The sequence below is a fragment of the Ahaetulla prasina genome, chromosome 15 (genome assembly GCF_028640845.1).
Source record: "Ahaetulla prasina isolate Xishuangbanna chromosome 15, ASM2864084v1, whole genome shotgun sequence".
In the NCBI taxonomy this organism is placed as follows: Eukaryota; Metazoa; Chordata; class Lepidosauria; order Squamata; family Colubridae; genus Ahaetulla; species Ahaetulla prasina.
The window spans coordinates 17,514,869-17,531,890 of NC_080553.1; the positions used below are offsets into that span (position 1 = coordinate 17,514,869).

General features: G+C 47.0%; 2 protein-coding genes across 2 annotated transcripts; one reads left to right on the forward strand and one right to left on the reverse strand.

The window, feature by feature from the left end:
- Positions 1–217: 217 nt before the first annotated feature.
- Positions 218–12,452, forward strand: LRRC43 (leucine rich repeat containing 43). The gene is made up of 12 exons (XM_058158793.1): positions 218–304; positions 1,218–1,499; positions 1,800–1,910; positions 4,304–4,443; positions 6,504–6,742; positions 7,593–7,768; positions 8,346–8,469; positions 9,078–9,217; positions 9,988–10,125; positions 10,326–10,517; positions 11,090–11,192; positions 11,869–12,452. Exons 1-12 carry the CDS (start codon positions 218–220, stop codon positions 12,009–12,011), a joined length of 1,875 nt encoding a protein of 624 aa, XP_058014776.1. The 3' UTR covers positions 12,012–12,452.
- Positions 12,453–12,629: 177 nt separating this feature from the next.
- DIABLO (diablo IAP-binding mitochondrial protein) lies at positions 12,630–16,987 on the reverse strand. The gene is made up of 6 exons (XM_058158155.1): positions 16,847–16,987; positions 14,988–15,108; positions 14,534–14,665; positions 14,245–14,355; positions 13,942–14,038; positions 12,630–13,347 (listed from the first exon to the last, which is right to left on the reverse strand). The coding sequence occupies exons 1-6, from the start codon at positions 16,894–16,896 to the stop codon at positions 13,133–13,135; spliced, it is 726 nt and encodes a 241-aa protein (XP_058014138.1). The 5' UTR covers positions 16,897–16,987; the 3' UTR covers positions 12,630–13,132.
- Between the last annotated feature and the right edge of the window lie 35 nt (positions 16,988–17,022).

The window sequence follows — 17,022 nt, forward strand, 5'->3', positions numbered from 1 at the left end:
ACAGATTGTAGGTGTTTAAAACCCAGATTAACACAAACTGCAGGCTAACACAGAGGGGAGCTGCTTGGATATGGAGAAGCCCCCTCCCCTGACCCCACCCCCTTTAAGAGCAGGCAGCATTCTCCCTCCCTTAGCATCGCCCGGGCGCCCCTAGCAACCAGATTCTGTATCCTAGCAACCGAAGACGCTTTCCCGGTCCTGCAACAGCTGCCATGCCATGGAGGGGCTGAGCGCCTCCGCTGCTTTTTGGGATCACTTGCGCACGTTGTGCCTGAACCAGTTTCCTTGCGGGGTGGGGAGCTGGGTAAGGAGGCAGCCTGGAGGGTTCCCCCCCCCAGGAAGAAAGCCAGGGTTGGGTCTGGGGGCCCTGTTATCGATTGTCCTTCTCCGCTTCCCTGTTAGCTATTTCTTTAGCTTCTTAGGGCTATACTTTTGCTGTTTATATCTTATGACTGATGTTGACTCCTTTTGCTTAGTATCTTATGACTATCACTGCTACCTTATGATTTATAAAGATCGCATTTTAGGGTTTCGATCATGATTTATCGCTTGTTGCTTGGACGTACCCGGAGCGCGTCTGCCGCGAAGACAAATTCCTTGGGTCTCCGATTGCCACTTTGGCCAATAAAGAATTCTATTCTGAGGGGACGCGGTGGCTCGGTGGCTAAGACGCAGAGCTTGTCGATCGAAAGGTCGGCAGTTCAGCGGTTCGAATCCCTAGTGCTGCCGTGTAACGGGGCGAGCTCCCGTGACTTGTCCCAGCTTCTGCCAACCTAGCAGTTAGAAAGCACGTAAAAAATGCAAGTAGAAAAAATAGGGACCACCTTTGGTGGGAAGGGAACAGCGTTCCGTGCGCCTTTGGCGTTGAGTCATGCCGGCCACATGACCACGGAGACATCTTCGGACAGCACTGGGTCTTCGGTTTTGAAATGGAGATGAACACTGCCCTCTAGAGTCGGGAACGACTAGCACGTATGTGCGAAGGGAACCTTTACCTTTTATTCTGAGGGGCACTGGCGGTCTCACTGCCCATCATCCATAGCCAAGCCCTTTGAGGTTCAGCCCTGACAAACTTTGGCTCATCATGGCTTATTGCTCAAACCATGGTTAACCAGGCCGACGGCAGACCCTCTTAACCCACCATCTGCAGCCATTCTGGGCATCCTTCACGCTCTGCCCTTCAACAGCTTCCCCCCTTCTGTGTCCCCCCTTCTCAGAACAAATCCCGCTTCCCTCCTCGCCTGCTTCCCCGACTCCACGGCCTGCCTGCTCCCCGACCGGTCACTTTCCTCCGGCGCGATGTCCTCCTGTCGCCCAACGAAGAGACAGTGGAAGCCCTGACGACGTTCCTGCGCTGCCCAGATTCTCCCTGGGCCTTGGCCTCCGACTGCAGCCCTGCCGAGCAGCAGCTGAGGGAGTTGGCCGTGCAGCACCCCCAAATCGTCCGGACCGGTTTCATCTGCTGCTACTTCAGGTCTCTCCGGATCGTGAACAAAGGGGTGAGTGGGAGGGCTCTGCTGACATCCCCCCCCCTCCGAATCTTTGGGATTCATGTTCCCCTTCTTCAAAATGGGTCTAATGTGCCAGCAGCCCCCATCGAACTGGGGCAGTTCTTCTCCTTTGCCAAATGAGAGAAATGCTGGTTAGATTTGGGTTAGATTCGACCTCGTCAACCCCGGACCATCAATCTCACACAGGTTGAAATCGGAACGCTGGCCTGGAGGGTTGTTGGCGCGGATATGGGTCATCCGAAAGACCTCTGGGTGCCCCGAGACACATTCTCTTGACTCCCTTTTCAGGTGACTGAAATCGATGTGGGTCTGTTAAAATTCCCCAATTTGGAAGAATTGATCTTGACGGCCAATCGTATCAGCACCATCCCTGCTGCTAACCTCCCTCCGGGCCTGAAGGTAAATGGAAGGGGGGAAAGAATTCCGTTTTTGTTTTTATAAATCGGGGCACATGGGCTGTGATTCCTAGTGGGGAAAGCCCAACGCCACCCTATAGGCATTTATATTGACACAATGACCTCCAGAGTCTCCAACTTTAGCAAATTTAAGACTGGTGGACTTCAATTTCCAGAGTTCCTCAGCCAGCAAACCTTTTAATTTAGATAATCCTCCACTTATAACAGTTCATTCGAAGTTACAACGGCATTGAAAAAAAAAAGGACTCATGATCAGTTTTCACCCTTATGTCGATTATGTCTATTCTATTCTATTCTATTCTATTCTATTCTATTCTATTCTATTCTATTCTATTCTATTCTATTACAGGATCCCCACATCGTCACGTGATCAAAATTCAGCTGTTTGGCAACTGGCATGTACTTACGACTGTTTTAGGGTCCTTGAGTCCCCTTTGGTAACCTTCCCTGACAAGCAAAATTCAATGGTGTGTTTGGGTGTGTATGGGTGGGAAGCCAGATTCACTTAAGGACCTCATGATTCACTTAACAACTTCAGCGATTTGTCTAACTACGGCAAAAAAAGTTACGTCGAATGGGGCACAACTCACTTAAATGGAGGAAATTTCAGGCCTCCGTTTTGGTCGTACGTCGAGGTCTATCTGTATTTGGATCAGAGCATCAGAATTTTTTGGGGGGCGGGTTGGAAACAGATGAGATCTATATCAGAACTTTCGATCACAAGCAGATTTAAGCCACTCGGATTCGCTTTGCAGCGTGAGATGGTCAGGCACATAAGTTTAATAATAAGTAAATAAAATCAGGAATAAAACCTTACTCCTTGTTTGCGCTCCCCAATGCGGGGCTTTCGTTACACAAGGGGGTGGGGGGGAAATGATACAAACCCCCATGACCTTACCCAAAAGAGTGTAGTAAAGGTGAGATACACGCCAATAAATATGATAATTTTTTTTCCAAAAAAAAATCCAACTTTTGTGGGTGGGTGAGCGGAAAGGTTTTTAAGATTAAACAGAACTGGGCCTGATTCATTCCTGGATAGCTGACGAGAGTCTCGTCGGGGGAAACAGGTAAAAACCCTCGCAAGATCGCCGAAGGATAAACTGCTTTTTGTCCCATGCGTGGAAAGTGATAAGAAAACATTCACGGAGTCCAGAGGAGTGAAACAACCTTTGGGTGTCTCACTCTTGTTGGCATCCTTCCGCCGCCTCGCCGTATTTGGGCATGTGGTGAGTTGGCTTTCCTGTCGGTCGGAGAAAGGAGATAAAATGGGTTTTATTGCCCGCCGGCCTTATCTTGCGGTTGAAAACACAACATTTTGGCTGCAATGGAGCCTGCCCGTCATGGTCATAGGTCTGACAGTCATAGAAACGGGTAGATTTTGGGTTGTTTTTTTTTGCAACAGTCATTAAGCAAAGCGACGCTGTGGTTGGCACCCTTAGTAAGTTTCTCTTGCTGAGTAAGGCAGGGTTGTTACGTGAGTCATTTTACACAATCCTTTGTTGTTGTTGTTGTTGTTGCCATAGTTGTTGAGCAAGTCACGGCCGTTGTTAAGCAAAATTGTGCAGTCATTAAGCGAATTCGGCTTCCCTCATTGAAGCCAGCTGGGAAGGTTGACAATATGGTGACCACATGACTCCGGGACTCTGCAACCGTCATAAGATGCCGCGAAGTTGAAAACCAGCCTTAAAAGTCGCTTTCTTCAGTGCTGTTGTAACTTTGAATGGCCGTTAAATGAATTATTGCTGTGGGGGCACAGTAGTTAGAACGCAGCATTGCAGGCTAATTCTGCTGACTGCCGGCTGCCAGTAGTTCGATTCTGACGGCTCAAGGTTGACTCAGCCTTCCCTCCTTTTTAGGTCAGTAAAATGAGGAGCCAGACTGTTGGGGGCAAGTTGCTGACTCTTTAAACCGCTTAGAGGGCTATGAAGCATTGTGAAGCGGTATACAAATCTAAGTGCTATTGCTATTGCTCTTCCTTTTCTCCTTCCTTCCTTCCTTCCTTCCTTCCTTCCTTCCTTCCTTCCTTCCTTCCCTTCCCTTCCCTTCCCTTCCCTTCCCTTCCCTTCCCTTCCTTTCCTTTCCTTTCCTTTCCTTCCATGCTGCGCAGTGGTTAGAAAGCAGGCTAACTCTGCCGACTGCCAGCAGTTCAATTCTCTGACTCAGCCTTCCGTCCTTCCGAGGTCGCTAAAAGGAGGATCCAGATTTTGGGGGGGGCAAGAGGCCAACTCTGTAAAGCGCTTAGAGAGAGCTGGAAAGCACCGCGAAGCCGTATATAAGTCTGATTGCTTTCGCTATTTGTATCTCCATTTATTTTTCTCGCCTTCCTCCCTCTTCCATCCATCCATCCATCCATCCCTCCATCCATCCTTCCCTAAGGTCCTGGAGCTTTGTGGCAATCAAGTGCAGAGTTTAAAGGACCTGTGCACGTCCCCTCCAGCCAGACTTCAGCATTTGGGTCTCAGCCACAACTGCCAGCTTGGTTCCTCGGAAGAACAATATTTGGCAGCTGTTTTCTGGTAAGCACGGAAGGGAATCGGTTGCAGGGAAGGCTAAAGAGATTCCCCCCCTTTTTAAAAGGGGGGCTGTTTCCCCCAGATCCGGTCCTCCTAGTCGCCCTGGGGAAAAGAGAGCAAAGGAGGGGGGGGGCTTCACACGGGATGGAGGGCGCAAAAGGACCCTTCAGACCACAACCCGTGTCTCCCCTCCAGCTTGAAACTTCCCTTCAGGCATCTGGAGGTGAAGATGTCCTGCCTTGCTCCAGAAATTTAAACAGAAAGTTAAACACAGACAAGACCTGTGTTTAACACACAGAATCATCTATTGCGATGTCCTTCCTGTTGAAGACTACTTCAGCTTCAATCGCAACAATACAAGAGCAAACAATAGATTCAAACTTAATGTTAACCGCTTCAATCTTGATTGCAGAAAATACGACTTCAGTAACAGAGTTGTTAACGCTTGGAATACACTACCTGACTCTGTGGTCTCTTCTCAAAGTCCCAAAAACTTCAACCAAAAACTGTCTACTATTGACCTCACCCCATTCCTAAGAGGTCCGTAAGGGCCGTGAAGAAGAGCACAAAAGTCCTACCGTTCCTGTCCTAATGTTTCCTTTCATTATATCAAATTAATACAATTATTACATACTTTTGCTCATATATATGCTTATATGATATTTTGTTGATTTATGTTGGTGCTTGTGTATACTGTTGTGACAAAATAAAAAAAAAATTGAGGGTGGGGGAAAAAAATGGTCTCTTAAGTTTTCTCCAAGCGATAAACATTCAAAGGGTTTGAGACGAGAACAAAGGAGAGGGTTTTTTTGAGCCTAGCCCAAACTTTCTCTCAGGGATAGGGAGCTTTGAGGAAATAGAATAGAGTAGAATAACAGAATTGGAGGGCACCTTGGAGGTCTTCTAGTCCAACCCCCTGCCCAGGCAGGAAACCCTACACCAGTTCAGAAAAAAATGGTTATCCAATCTCTTCTTACAAACTTCCAGTGTTGGAGCCTTCACAACTTCTGCAGGCAAGTTGTTCCACTGATTAATTGTTCTAACTGTCCTTAGTTCTAAGTTGCTTCTCTCCTGGATGGGTTTCCACCCATTGCTTCTTGTCCTGCCTTCAGGTGCTTCGGAGAAGAGCTTGACTCCCTCTTCTTTGGGGCAGCCCCTGAGATATTGGATCACTGCTATCATGTCTCCCCTGGTCCTACTTTACATCAAACTAGTCACCCCCAATTCCAGCAACCGTTCTTTGTATGTTTTAGCCTCCAGTCTCCTGAATCCTCTTGGTTGCTCTTCTCTGCACTCTTTCCAGAGTCTCAACATCTTTTTAACATCGTAGTGACCAAGGCATCATAAAGTGGTATTAACCCTTCACGTGATCTTGATTCCATCCCTCTGTGGATGCAGCTTAAATCTGTGTTGGCTTTTTTGGCAGCTGCTGCACACGGCTGGCTCCACGGTATCCTCGGTGCTCTCCGAGCCTGGCGGTTTTCTTGCAGACGTCTCATTACCCATCTAGGTAACGTCATCAGTGCTGCAATGATGCTATTACCTAGTTAGTTAATGAAACGCCTGCAAGAAAACCGCCAAGGTCAGAGAGCACCAAGCAGAGCCCTCCTTTCAACCCTGTGGTGCACATATTCTCTTTTATAATAATAATAATAATAATAATAATAATAATAATAATAATAATAATAATAATAATAATAATAATAATAATAATAATAATAATAATATTTTAATTTGTATACCGCCCTTCTCCTGAAGGACTCAGGGCGGTTAACAGCCAAGTAAAACAACAATCAAATACATACAATACAAATAAAAACAGTAGCTAAAAACTTATTCAAATTTGGCCCAAATTTTAAAATACATTTAAAAACCCTAAAAAAATCAATTAAAAATTAAAAACCCATAAAACATCTAAATAGTCTATGCCAGCCCTGCACGGAAGAATAGGTATGTCTTAAGTTCGCGGCGAACGGTCCGAAGGTCAGGAAGTTCGTTCCATAGGGTGGGAGCCCCCACAGAGAAGGCCCTGTGTTGTAGCTACGTGTTGTCCTCCTCCTTAGGCCCAACCTTGTCTCACTGGACTTGAGCTACAACAACTTCACCGACCTACTGAGCCTCCTTTCCACGCTTTCCAATTTGAAAAAACTCCGGATCCTCATCCTGCAGGGAAACCCCTTTGCCCTCCTGCCGGGTTACCGAGGTTTTACCATCGACAGCCTGCCCCACATCTCCGTCTTCGATGACGTCATCATCACCCCGGAAGAGAGGCACAATTTCCTCAACCTGTCCACCTTCCCAGGTGAGTCTTCCTCCGGTCCTGACAGGAGCATTTTGGCGGGAGCATCGTTGTTGGCCAGAAACAACCTGACTTCTTCCTGGCCTTTTTGGTGAAATCTGCCCTCAGGATAAGGGCTCAGCGGCTAAGACGCTGAGCTTGTCCATCGAAAGATCGGTAGTTCAGTGGTTCGAATCCCTAGTGCCGCGTAATGGGGGTGAGCTCCCATGACTTGTCTCAGCTTCTGCCAACCTAGCAGTTCGAAAGCACGTAAAAAATGCAAGTAGAAAAATAGGGAAGGTAAGAGCGTTTCATGCCCACCAAACCACGCCCACAGTAAAAAAAAATTGGATTTCACCACTGGTGGACCCCCTCTTCTTTGGGTAAGGTAAAGGTAAAGGTTCCCCTCGCACATACGTGCTAGTTGTTGCCAACTTTAGGGGGCGATGCTCATCTCCGTTTCAAAGCCGAAGAGCCAGCGCTGTCCGAAGACGTCTCCGTGGTCATGTGGCCGGCATGACTCAACGCCAAAGGCGCACAGAACGCTGTTCCCTTCCCACCAAAGGTGGTCCCTATTTTTCCTACTTGCATTTTTAGGTGCTTTCGAAACTGCTAGGTTGGCAGAACGTGGGACAAGTAACGGGAGCTCACCCCGTTACACGGCAGCACTAGGGATTCGAACCGTCGAACTGCCGACCTTTCGATCGACAAGCTCAGCTGTCTTAGCCCCTGAGCCACTTCTTTGGAGCAGCCCCTCAAATATTGGCAGACTTGCTATCGTGTCAACCCCAATATCGCTCCACAGTTTGCTAAACAAATTCACATTATTCACTCCTGTCTGGAGCTCAGAGAAATACAGATTCTCCCTCCCCAGAGGCCTTACTGTCGGATGTCCAACTGATTGTCACCCTTGGCAAAATGCGAGGGGTCCCCAACCCATTTAACCCAGAGGATGTGGGAAACAGTCCTGACTCCCCGATCGTAACCTACAGCTATTACGTGACGTATGAATTTGCCAAGGGAGAAAAAAAAGAGAAGGCAGCCAGCAAGGTAAGAAATCTCCGGAACTTTTTAGTCATTTGTTTCTAAACGATATCAGGTTACTGCCGGTTCTGTGGGCGTGGCTTGGTGGAGTGGGGTGTAATGTGACTGGGTGGGTGTGGCCAACTTTTTTTTTTTTTTACTTTTAAAAGCATTTTTTTCTACAACCTCTTCGGCTGAAGAGGTTGTAAAAAAATGCTTTTAAAAGCCTCTGATGATCAGGCAACTCCGCTGGGATTGCCAGAGGAGCCTTTTAAAAGCATTTTTTTTGACAACCTCTTCGGCTGAAGAAGTTGTAGAAAAAATGCTTTTAAAAGGTTCTGACAATCCCAGCTGAGCCGCGCGATCATCAGAAGCTTTTTTTTTTTACTTTTAAAAGCATTTCTTCGGCCGAAAAAATGCTTTTAAAAGTTTAAAAAAAAAAAACCTCTGATGATCGCACGGCTCAGTTGGGCATGGGCAGGTGGGGGCAGAGATTTTTGCTACCGGTTCTCTGAACCACCTGCCGCCATTGCTACCGGATCGGGCAATCCGGTTCAAACCGGGAGCATTTCACCCCTGTACCATAGGTGTTTTTCTGCTCCAGCACAGGGGCACATTGGTTCGAGGAGATGCAGTGAGCTCGCCCTTAGTGACGGTGGCTGGAGAGACAATTGAGCCCGGGTCTTCTCAGCTTTCGCCCAAGTCAGACCTGCAGCCCGAGCCAGGGGGTGCGTACCCTTCTTGGTGCGATTAAACACAGCAGGTAGGAAAGAGGGGATCTGCTCCTTGGACTCTTTGGGGTGCAAGGTGCCCAGCTTTGGAGAACTCTCACTATGGCTGCAGGCCCCGAGGCTTAACCAGGTTACTGGAGATATGAGATACATTGACCCATCACAAAAAGAGCAAGGTTTTAGCCAGCAAGCCAGGCCGCGAGAACGAAGGCAGGTTAGCTAGCGCCAACCAGTTCAACCGGTTGTGGGAAAAACTAGTTTAAAAAAAAAAAAACAGCAAACAAACTGAAAACTGCTGCAGGAACGCAGCACAAGCTTGCATTTCCCCAGAGTTTTCTTTCTGTGTTTTTACACCTGTAATAGGTAAGTCAGTTCCTGACCTTTGTAGAGAAAAACATCTGGTTTTGTGTCTATGCGTTGACGACTTTTGGGTAACTGAAGAATTTGGACAATGAGGGAGGAGGGGGATGACTCCCTGGCTTGTGGCTTCACCTCTCTTTTACCAAAATGTCTGTGCCACCAAGTGGGAACGATGACAGACGGAATGAAAAGTTGCTAACTGTTGTTGGTTAAATGGCAGTTTTCTTCCTTTCTCGCCCGCTTAGTAAATACGCATTCTACCGCCAAGAAGAGCTGGACAGAGACCATCGACTGCGATTACCGAAAAGAGCATCTCACTAGGGATCTGGTGGCTCTCAAGGCTTATCTTCTGGCCGGAACCACCGTCTCGGTTATTGAGGAAAAGGTCTAGTCCTCTTTGTTACGCTTTGGTTTCGAAAAAAAAACCCTCCTCCTTGGACTGGTGCGAGTGCGAGCGTGTGTTTCTTGAAGTGTGTTGTGCCATCAACTAGTTCAGCAGAGCTCAACCTTCTTTAAACTTGGGTTCCCCATCTTGGACCAGGAGGGCTGCTGGAGCGTGTTTGCGGTTTTATTTTATTTTTTCAGTTTTTAGTACTCCCATTGGATCCTTTCTTATTTAACTAATATTTTTCGGAGGAGATAACAGCGTAGACCCGTGATGGCGAATCTATGGCACGAGCCATCGTCCCAGTTCAACTCTGCTGCTCATGCGCGCATGCCTCTAGCCAGCCAGCTGGTCTTTGGGTCTCTGCTGCGTATGCGTGGACTATGTGCGGGGAGCACATGCTTGTGGGGGGGCACATGTGCATGCCCAGGGCCGCAGCGCATGCAGAGGGCTGCGCACGCATTGCATTTTGGGGGTTCAGGCTCCCTTTTTGGGCACTTAGTCCGGAAAAAGTTAGCCACCACTGGCATAGACCATAACCCAGACAAAAGTTTTCGTTTTTGCTGGGGACTAAGAAACAAACCCCATGGCAACTTAGACCAAGTTTTTGTCCTTGTCTGCGATAAAGACATTTTTGTCTTCAATTGCAAGTCTGTCTTCCTTCCTTTCCACCCCCACCTTCCTCTAGTTCCTTTCCTTTCCTTTTCCTTTCCTCCCTTCCTTCTTTTCCTGTCCTCTTCAGCTCAAACGTCCTTCCACTCATTTTCCAGGTGGTCTCCTGGCCTGTGATTCACACTCCTGAAGAAAAGCCAAGCAAGAAAGGAAAGGGGAAAAAAGGAGAGAAAGGAAAGGCAGAGAAAGGGAAGGAGAAAGAGAAGGAGAAAGGGAAGGAGAAAGACACTGGAAAGGTAAGGCTGTGAGAAGCAGAACAATTGCGCTTCGGCTCACTTCCAAGATTGGAGGAGGGAGCGAGAGAAACAAGACAGATCCATGCAGTCGCATCCATGGTGGGTTTGCGGGAGGCCAAAAAGAAAAGAAAAGAAAAGAAAGAAAAGCCCAAGATGGTGGCCAGAACCCTGGAGTCAAATCCCCATCTGTGTCCAACTAGGATGGGAAGAAAAAGAAAAAGAAATCTCCGTCCCCAGAGCTGCGAAGCGACCCCCCCATTGTGAAGATCCTGGGCTCCTTTCACATCAGTTTGGAAAAGCTGCTAGCAGGGGCCTCGTTAGTGGAGACCCTCTGCGATTTTGGGGTACAGATAACCGAGCGGAACGTCACCCCGCCATCACCCAGAGACAAGGTACCTTCTGAGGGTGAATTTGCCTTTTCAAAAATCCTGTGTGAGATCCTGTGTGCGGGAATATATTTATTTCATCGGTTGGTTTAGTTGCTCATCTCAGCAAGCGGTGTTGAGCGACGTTAAATAAAAATGAAAAAAAACCCCACACACCCCAATATTAAATAAACCAAAAAGCAATATCAAATAAAAACTGTTAAATAAAAAACATGAAAGAAAAAAAAACCGATAATGAAAGATGAAAACAATATTAAAAATAACATAAAACAAGGAACGTTCCTGCCGTTCAGTGAAATCAGAGGTGGGTTTCAGCAGGTTCTGCAGAACCGGTAGCAGAAATTTTGAGTATTTTGGAGAACAGGTAGTAAAAATTCTGACTGGCCCTGCCCTCAACTATTCTCTGCTTCCCAAATCCCAGCTGATCAGGAGGAAATGGGAATTTTGCAGTAACCTTCCCCTGCCACACCCACCAAGCCATGCCACGCCCACTAAGCCCCACCCACAGAACCGGTAGTAAAAAAAAATTGAAACCCACCACTGAGTGAATTGCAGAAATCTGTCTTCTACTTTTGCAGGAGAATAAGAAGGGTGCGAAAAAAGACCCCAAAGCTAAATCTGGGACTGACAGCGAGAAGTCCAAAAGAACCCCCCCACCGCCAACCCCATCCCCCGTCAAAGGTAAGCTGGAAAACTCAGCCTTTGGAGTATTTGCAGCCGTGAGCGTATTTTAGCAATCTGAATGACACAGCTCTCCCGAGTTCTTTGGACTGCAAACCTAGACTCTCACCCAATACTGAAACGTTAAGCGTACTAAAAAGTGGTTAGCTTCGTTTTTGTATTTTTTAAACACCTGTCCTTCCATCTTGAGCCGTTAGTGGTGTACGAGATCTCCCTGGCAAGCATATGGTCTAGAAACTTTTTTTAAAAAGAAATGATTGGCAAACCACAATGCCCTAAAGCAATGTTGCCTGAGTGGCCGACTATACCTAGCTCCAGGTTCTAGGATTCTGCTGACCAAACGTTTCTGAACCTTGGCTGCCTGAAGGCGGTTGGACTCTCAATTCCCAGCACGCTGGCCAGCTGAGGAATTCTGAGAGTTGGAAGTCCACTCATCTTCAAAACAGCTGAGGTTGAGAAACACTGGCGTTCTCCAGTCGGGGTCGTTGGCTTTGGCTTTTCACTTTTGAGAGAACCTCAGCCTGCCCGAGCGCCGCTTGGAGGGTGCCTTGAACGTGTCCACCTGGTTTCGTACACAAGAAAGTTCACACGAGACCATCAGGTTCAGAGAGGAAGCGATGAACCTGCACAACTGCTGATGGAGGGATTGATTTCTGGTTTGTTTTTTTTTTGGCAGGGAAGGGGCGGAAGAAGGATTCTGCAGAGGGACCCGATCTTCAACACAGCCAGCCCCTGCCTTTGACTGTGGAGTTTCAAATGCAACACATCAAGTGGGACTCAGCCTCCTCCATCTTAAAAAGGCTGGAAGCCTCAGAATAGGTTTGAAAAGAGCAAAAGACTAGGCGGCTCTGGGCGCAGATTTGGATGCTGGTCCTATCTTGAGTGTGATATGGCTCTTCGTCGCTTTACTGCAATGGATGTAATCGATAGAACATGGCCAGACTTCTTTTGCTCCTCCTTTTAGACCAGAGTGTCTGCTGGCTGGAGAATTCTGGGAATTGAAACCCACCCATTTCACAGCTGGCAAGGTTGGGAAACACTGCATAAGGGCAAACCTAGAAGTGAACAAGACGTTTTCTGTTGCTCACATCAACACCCAAATTTATGGGCGACTGCATAGGGACGCTGCATAAATTAAATGAGGAACGTATGCAGGCGCTCAAACTACAAGCAGATGTAATGCACCCGGTTATAGCGAAACACAAACTTAACTCAGCTAAAGTGGCATCATCAGAAAAGTCAATAAAATAATTAAAGAGATGCGTTCTATTGCCAAATATTGTCTATTTCACACAGCTCCCAGTGTTAATTCTGAATATGGCTGCTTTAGAGGTGAGTTTGTCCCTTTGGCGACAAGCTAAGCCTGGTCCTCAATCATAACGACGGCCGTGTTTTCCACAGCACTTTTTGCTTCACCGTTACCACAAAGGAGTCGAATTCTATTCCTTGGATTTTTATTTTAAAAATTGGTTCGGGGAGAATGATCCCGAGTACACCACTAGAAAAACAACAACAACACACACACACAAATGACATTTACGCTCCGAACTGTTAAAATTTCCCACAACTAATTTTTGAAATTTCAGGTAGAGCATTTGTCCTTCACAACATCAGCTTTTCACTTTTTTCTTTAGGAAAAAAAAAAAGGCAAAGCAAGACACAGCCCGTAAGTGATTATGCGCGGATTTTCCCTACAGATCCTGGCGGCGGATGGATCATCTCAAATCAGCCCTCAAAAGCACCAGGAAAAAAAAATATCACCCCTTGGTAGATCACTTCGCATTTGCATAGCTGTGAATTTCAACAAGACAGGCAACTGAACACCCGCAGCTCGAAGCCAAGGGCCAACTGGGCTGGGGGAGCCAGAGCGGGGCATCTATTCCCCTTTCTTTGTGGCGTTCCTTCCCGCCAAGCAGGATCGTGTCCACGCCAGCAATCCCTCAATCTTCACGAAGATAAGCTTCCTCTGTTTCTTCGCTGACAGCCTGCCGAGAGGACGCTAGCACCGGTTCCTCTTCCTTTAGCTTCAGGAGCTCCTCCGTTTGAGCCTCAGCCAGCTTGGTTTCGGCCTTCTGGGACAGCTGCCGTGCTTCTTGGACTTGGGTTTTCACTAGCTGGATGTGGTTGTGGGTTAACACCGAGGCTTGGTCAGCCCCTGAAAAGAGAAGGTTGGCTCAATGGTTTTTGCTTTTTTTGCAGAAGCAGCGTTTGTGCATTTTCAAGGCCACTCAGATTACGCGGTAAACCCAGCTCACACGAAAGAGGACTGGAATCCAGCCATGGTAGATTTACTAAAAGCTAACGGGATTAGGATTAACGACTCCCACCGATTTAAGTGGACTCACAGCTCTACCTCTGGATTTAACCCACAGTATGTAGGGTTTACTCTTGGTGGTAAAGCTAGATTGGTCTTGTAGCCCTCGTTTCTCCAGTAGGGGTTTGTTGGTTGCACCTTTTAAAATGAACACATGGCCACACGCCCTTTATATCACGCACGAGTTCGTCCTCAAGACCACCAGGTTAACTGGGGTTCCTAATATGCTTTTAAGAGTTGGCGAAAGGCGTTTTCTGAATGTCTGAAGGGATTTAAGTAACGTCAGTGCAGTTCCACCCTTTCGGAGTCTGTTCAGTGAACTAAAACACTTCTTGCTAAAACATTTTTGCAATAGGCGGAAAAATGAAAAAGGTATTCGATTCTGTCAACAGTCTGAAGGAGGGGGTGAGATGAAGAGGCCTGCACATCTCTCACCTGACTGATATGCTGCTTCTGCGGCCATCTCTGAAAGCCGCAGGGCGGTCATCCACCTGGATTCTAAGTTGAGATATTCCTGCTGCTTCGACGTCATCTGAACAAAGCCAGGATTAAAACAATTAAATCTGGCGCACCCCTTGCACAGCTTCCAGACCATTTTCATCTGAGGTTCCTTAATTATGGGCACCCACTAGATATTACCAAGGATTTGACCCTCTTGGGTTCATACACAGCAATGTTCAGATGCCGGAGCCCTCCTGAGTCCCTGAAGGACAAAAAGCACCAGATCAGGTTGCTCACCTCCACTCGGGCCCCGATGATTACTTGCCAAACCGCATCCTCTTCTTTGGAATTCATTTTCCCCAGTAGATGCGTGTATTTTTGGTAGAGGGACACCAGTGTGTAAACTGCCTGTAAATAAACCCAGTCTGTTACGGTTTTACTTGTCTAGAGTTTAACATTTACTTTTTACTTTATATTTGGTCATCGTAGGCCACTTTTTGGAACCAAGTGTTCTTTCCTAGAGTGGCTGAACACACAGTTGTACTTGCACACCGCCAGGCGTGGCACCCTGAAGACAGGGTCTTACCGTTGTATATTCTGTTAGAGCATCAATTAATGCGTAAGTGGTTTGAGAAAGGAGCGTCCCGGTGCTGTCCGTTACTAAAGAGACTGCTCTCCGGATCAAGGCTTCATTGCTTAGAGAACCCGGATCGTGTTTCTGAAAGACAAACATTACGTGCTGTTTCAAAAGTACAATGACTTTTCAAAACTGGCAGAAGAGGAAATATGTGTTGTCATTAAAAAGAAAAACACACACATACATAGGAACTGTTATATAACTGGAAACTGGTGTCCCTACAAGTCAACTGTAAACATAAAAACACAGGAAATCGAAAGGTTTTGCTGGAAAAAAATAGACAGCAACTGTTAGCAAAAGAAACTGCAATAAATCTGGTGGTTCTTACTGCTTTTTATCCTCTTAGGTAAGATTAAGTGACGGATTAATATACATTTTAACTGCATAATTTCAGGTAAACTACCTGTGCAATAGGAATAGCGGCCAAGGTCATTCCAAAGCCCAGAGTGGCCATTTTCTTCCACGGCGCCCTCAATCCAGGCATGCATTGCGTCCTCACACCGGAGAGGAGCGGAAAGCTCCGTCTAGAGAAAACGACACGCAGTCAAGGTTAAAAGAGCAGCAAGCAAAGGAAAAAAAAGAAAGAAAAGAACAAGCCAACAGCCCGAATCCAGCACATTGAAGGCCTCCTGCAGCAACGTGTAAGAAAAGCGGGGCTTATAAACTCATTTTTTTTTTTTATAAAAATAATATTTATTAAATTTCCAAAAGTTAAAATACAAAATACAAAAAAATAAAATAAAATACACAAAAGCAAAAAATATAAAACACAGACAAACGCATAAAAATGACAATACTCATAACAGCTTTTTCTACATCGGTATCTCTATCCTATTTAACCTCTATATACAGATTCTACTTCTAAGTATCTCTGTCTTAAACTTACATCCTTGTTTAAATTATCTTAACCTCTATTCAGATTTCGATCTCATAGCAAAAAGTCTCCCTTAAGTTTTATGCTTGCTCTCCAGCCAGGAATACCATCTATTCCATATTCGATAGTACTCTCCTTCATTTCCATCGATAATCAGTCCATTTCTGCACATTCATTTTTTTTTTTTATTATAACTTGGTCCAGTGGGATATTCGGATGTTTCCAATTCTGTGCTATCACAATTCTATTTGCCGTCAGTATGTGCAATATGATATATTGTCTATTTTTTTTCATTTTCCCTTCCAGAATACCCAGGAGAAATAGTTCTGGTTTATAAACTCATTTCAAGGGGCACAATTGGGAAAGCGGGGCACCTCTCCTCTGCGGAACACAGTGTTTTGTTTTTTTTAAAAAAGCAAAATTTTCTTTTTTTAAAAAAAGAGGAAAACTGGCTGTCTTTAGCAACAGAGGCCAGCAGGACCTTCCTCCTCGCATCTGAAGCCACAGTGAACTTTTTCCCCCTCCCTCATCAATAACATTTTTATTTCAGTACTACTGCGACTATAGAGCAGGAGTCTCCAACCTTGGTCCCTTTAAGACTTTGTGGACTTCAACTCCCAGAGTCCCTCAGCCAGCAAAGCTGAAGTCCTCAAGTCTTAAAGGGACCAAGGTTGGAGACCCCTGCTATTGAGAACAATGAATTCTTTTAAAGAACCATTTTTTGTTTTTTTTTTGGATTTATATCCCGCCCTTCTCCGAAGACTCAGGTCGGCTTACACTATGTCACTATGTTTTGCTTCTGAATGGCTTCTGTAACTAAGGGAAAGTACATGCTAAGGCCTTTTTTAACAGAATATCGGGGGGGGGGGGGAAATCTATTAAGAACTTTAAAAGGCCATTTTCACGATCAGGAACTTCTTATGCAGGTTTCTGCCTCTGGTTTTTTCCTCCAGCCCCACAGGGTGGGGTAACCGGGGGGGGGCGGCAGTTTCCCACCCTAATTCTCCCCCCCGAGATCCACTCCCCCCCCGAGATCTACTCCCCCCTCCCAGATCCACTTTTCGTTCAGGAAGAGGCGAGATCTTGGCATCCCCACCCCCAATCGGGAGTGGGAGGACACCAAGCAAGGAGGCCTCGCCCAGCGGCCCTAATAGAAAACCCAGGCAAGATATGGCTGCGGATGATGGGAATCGGGGTCCAAGGCGCCTCGGGACCCCCAACCCGGAGAGGCCGCTCGTCCACCGGTGTAAGCAGCGCCCAAGGGAGAGCCCAGGGAGGCTGAAAAGGGCCCGGAGCTCCCAGGGAAGACGAGCCTCGGCCTCCCGGGAGCCCCTCGGCCTCGGAGCTCGGGGAAGCGGAGGGAAGAAACAGAAGCCGCCATGAATTACCCGAAAAAGGCGCAGCAGCGCCACAGCCAACGGCTCCCCACCGACGCCATCTTGGTCCCTCCCCTCTCTCTGTCTCTCAATGGCAACAAGGCGCGCAGGAAATGACGTCTGCTCACAACGCCCAGTTACCCGATTGTCGGAGAGACGGTTTAGCCCTCCTGCTCTACGTGCCTGCA

What these genes read in the sequence shown, in the direction of transcription:
- LRRC43 (XM_058158793.1), top strand. Translation starts at nt 218, where the DNA reads ATGGAGGGGCTGAGCGCCTCCGCTGCTTTTTGGGATCACTTGCGCACG. An exon ending in CTTGCGGGGTGGGGAGCTGG is followed by an intron (nt 305 to 1,217) that starts GTAAGGAGGCAG and finishes CCCCCTTCTCAG; the next exon opens with AACAAATCCCGCTTCCCTCC. An exon ending in CCTGCAGCCCGAGCCAGGGG is followed by an intron (nt 8,470 to 9,077) that starts GTGCGTACCCTT and finishes TCGCCCGCTTAG; the next exon opens with TAAATACGCATTCTACCGCC.
- DIABLO (XM_058158155.1), bottom strand. Translation starts at nt 16,896, where the DNA reads ATGGCGTCGGTGGGGAGCCGTTGGCTGTGGCGCTGCTGCGCCTTTTTC. An exon ending in CTCTAACAGAATATACAACG is followed by an intron (nt 14,356 to 14,533) that starts GTAAGACCCTGT and finishes GTTTATTTACAG; the next exon opens with GCAGTTTACACACTGGTGTC. An exon ending in TCATCGGGGCCCGAGTGGAG is followed by an intron (nt 14,039 to 14,244) that starts GTGAGCAACCTG and finishes GGCTTTGTTCAG; the next exon opens with ATGACGTCGAAGCAGCAGGA.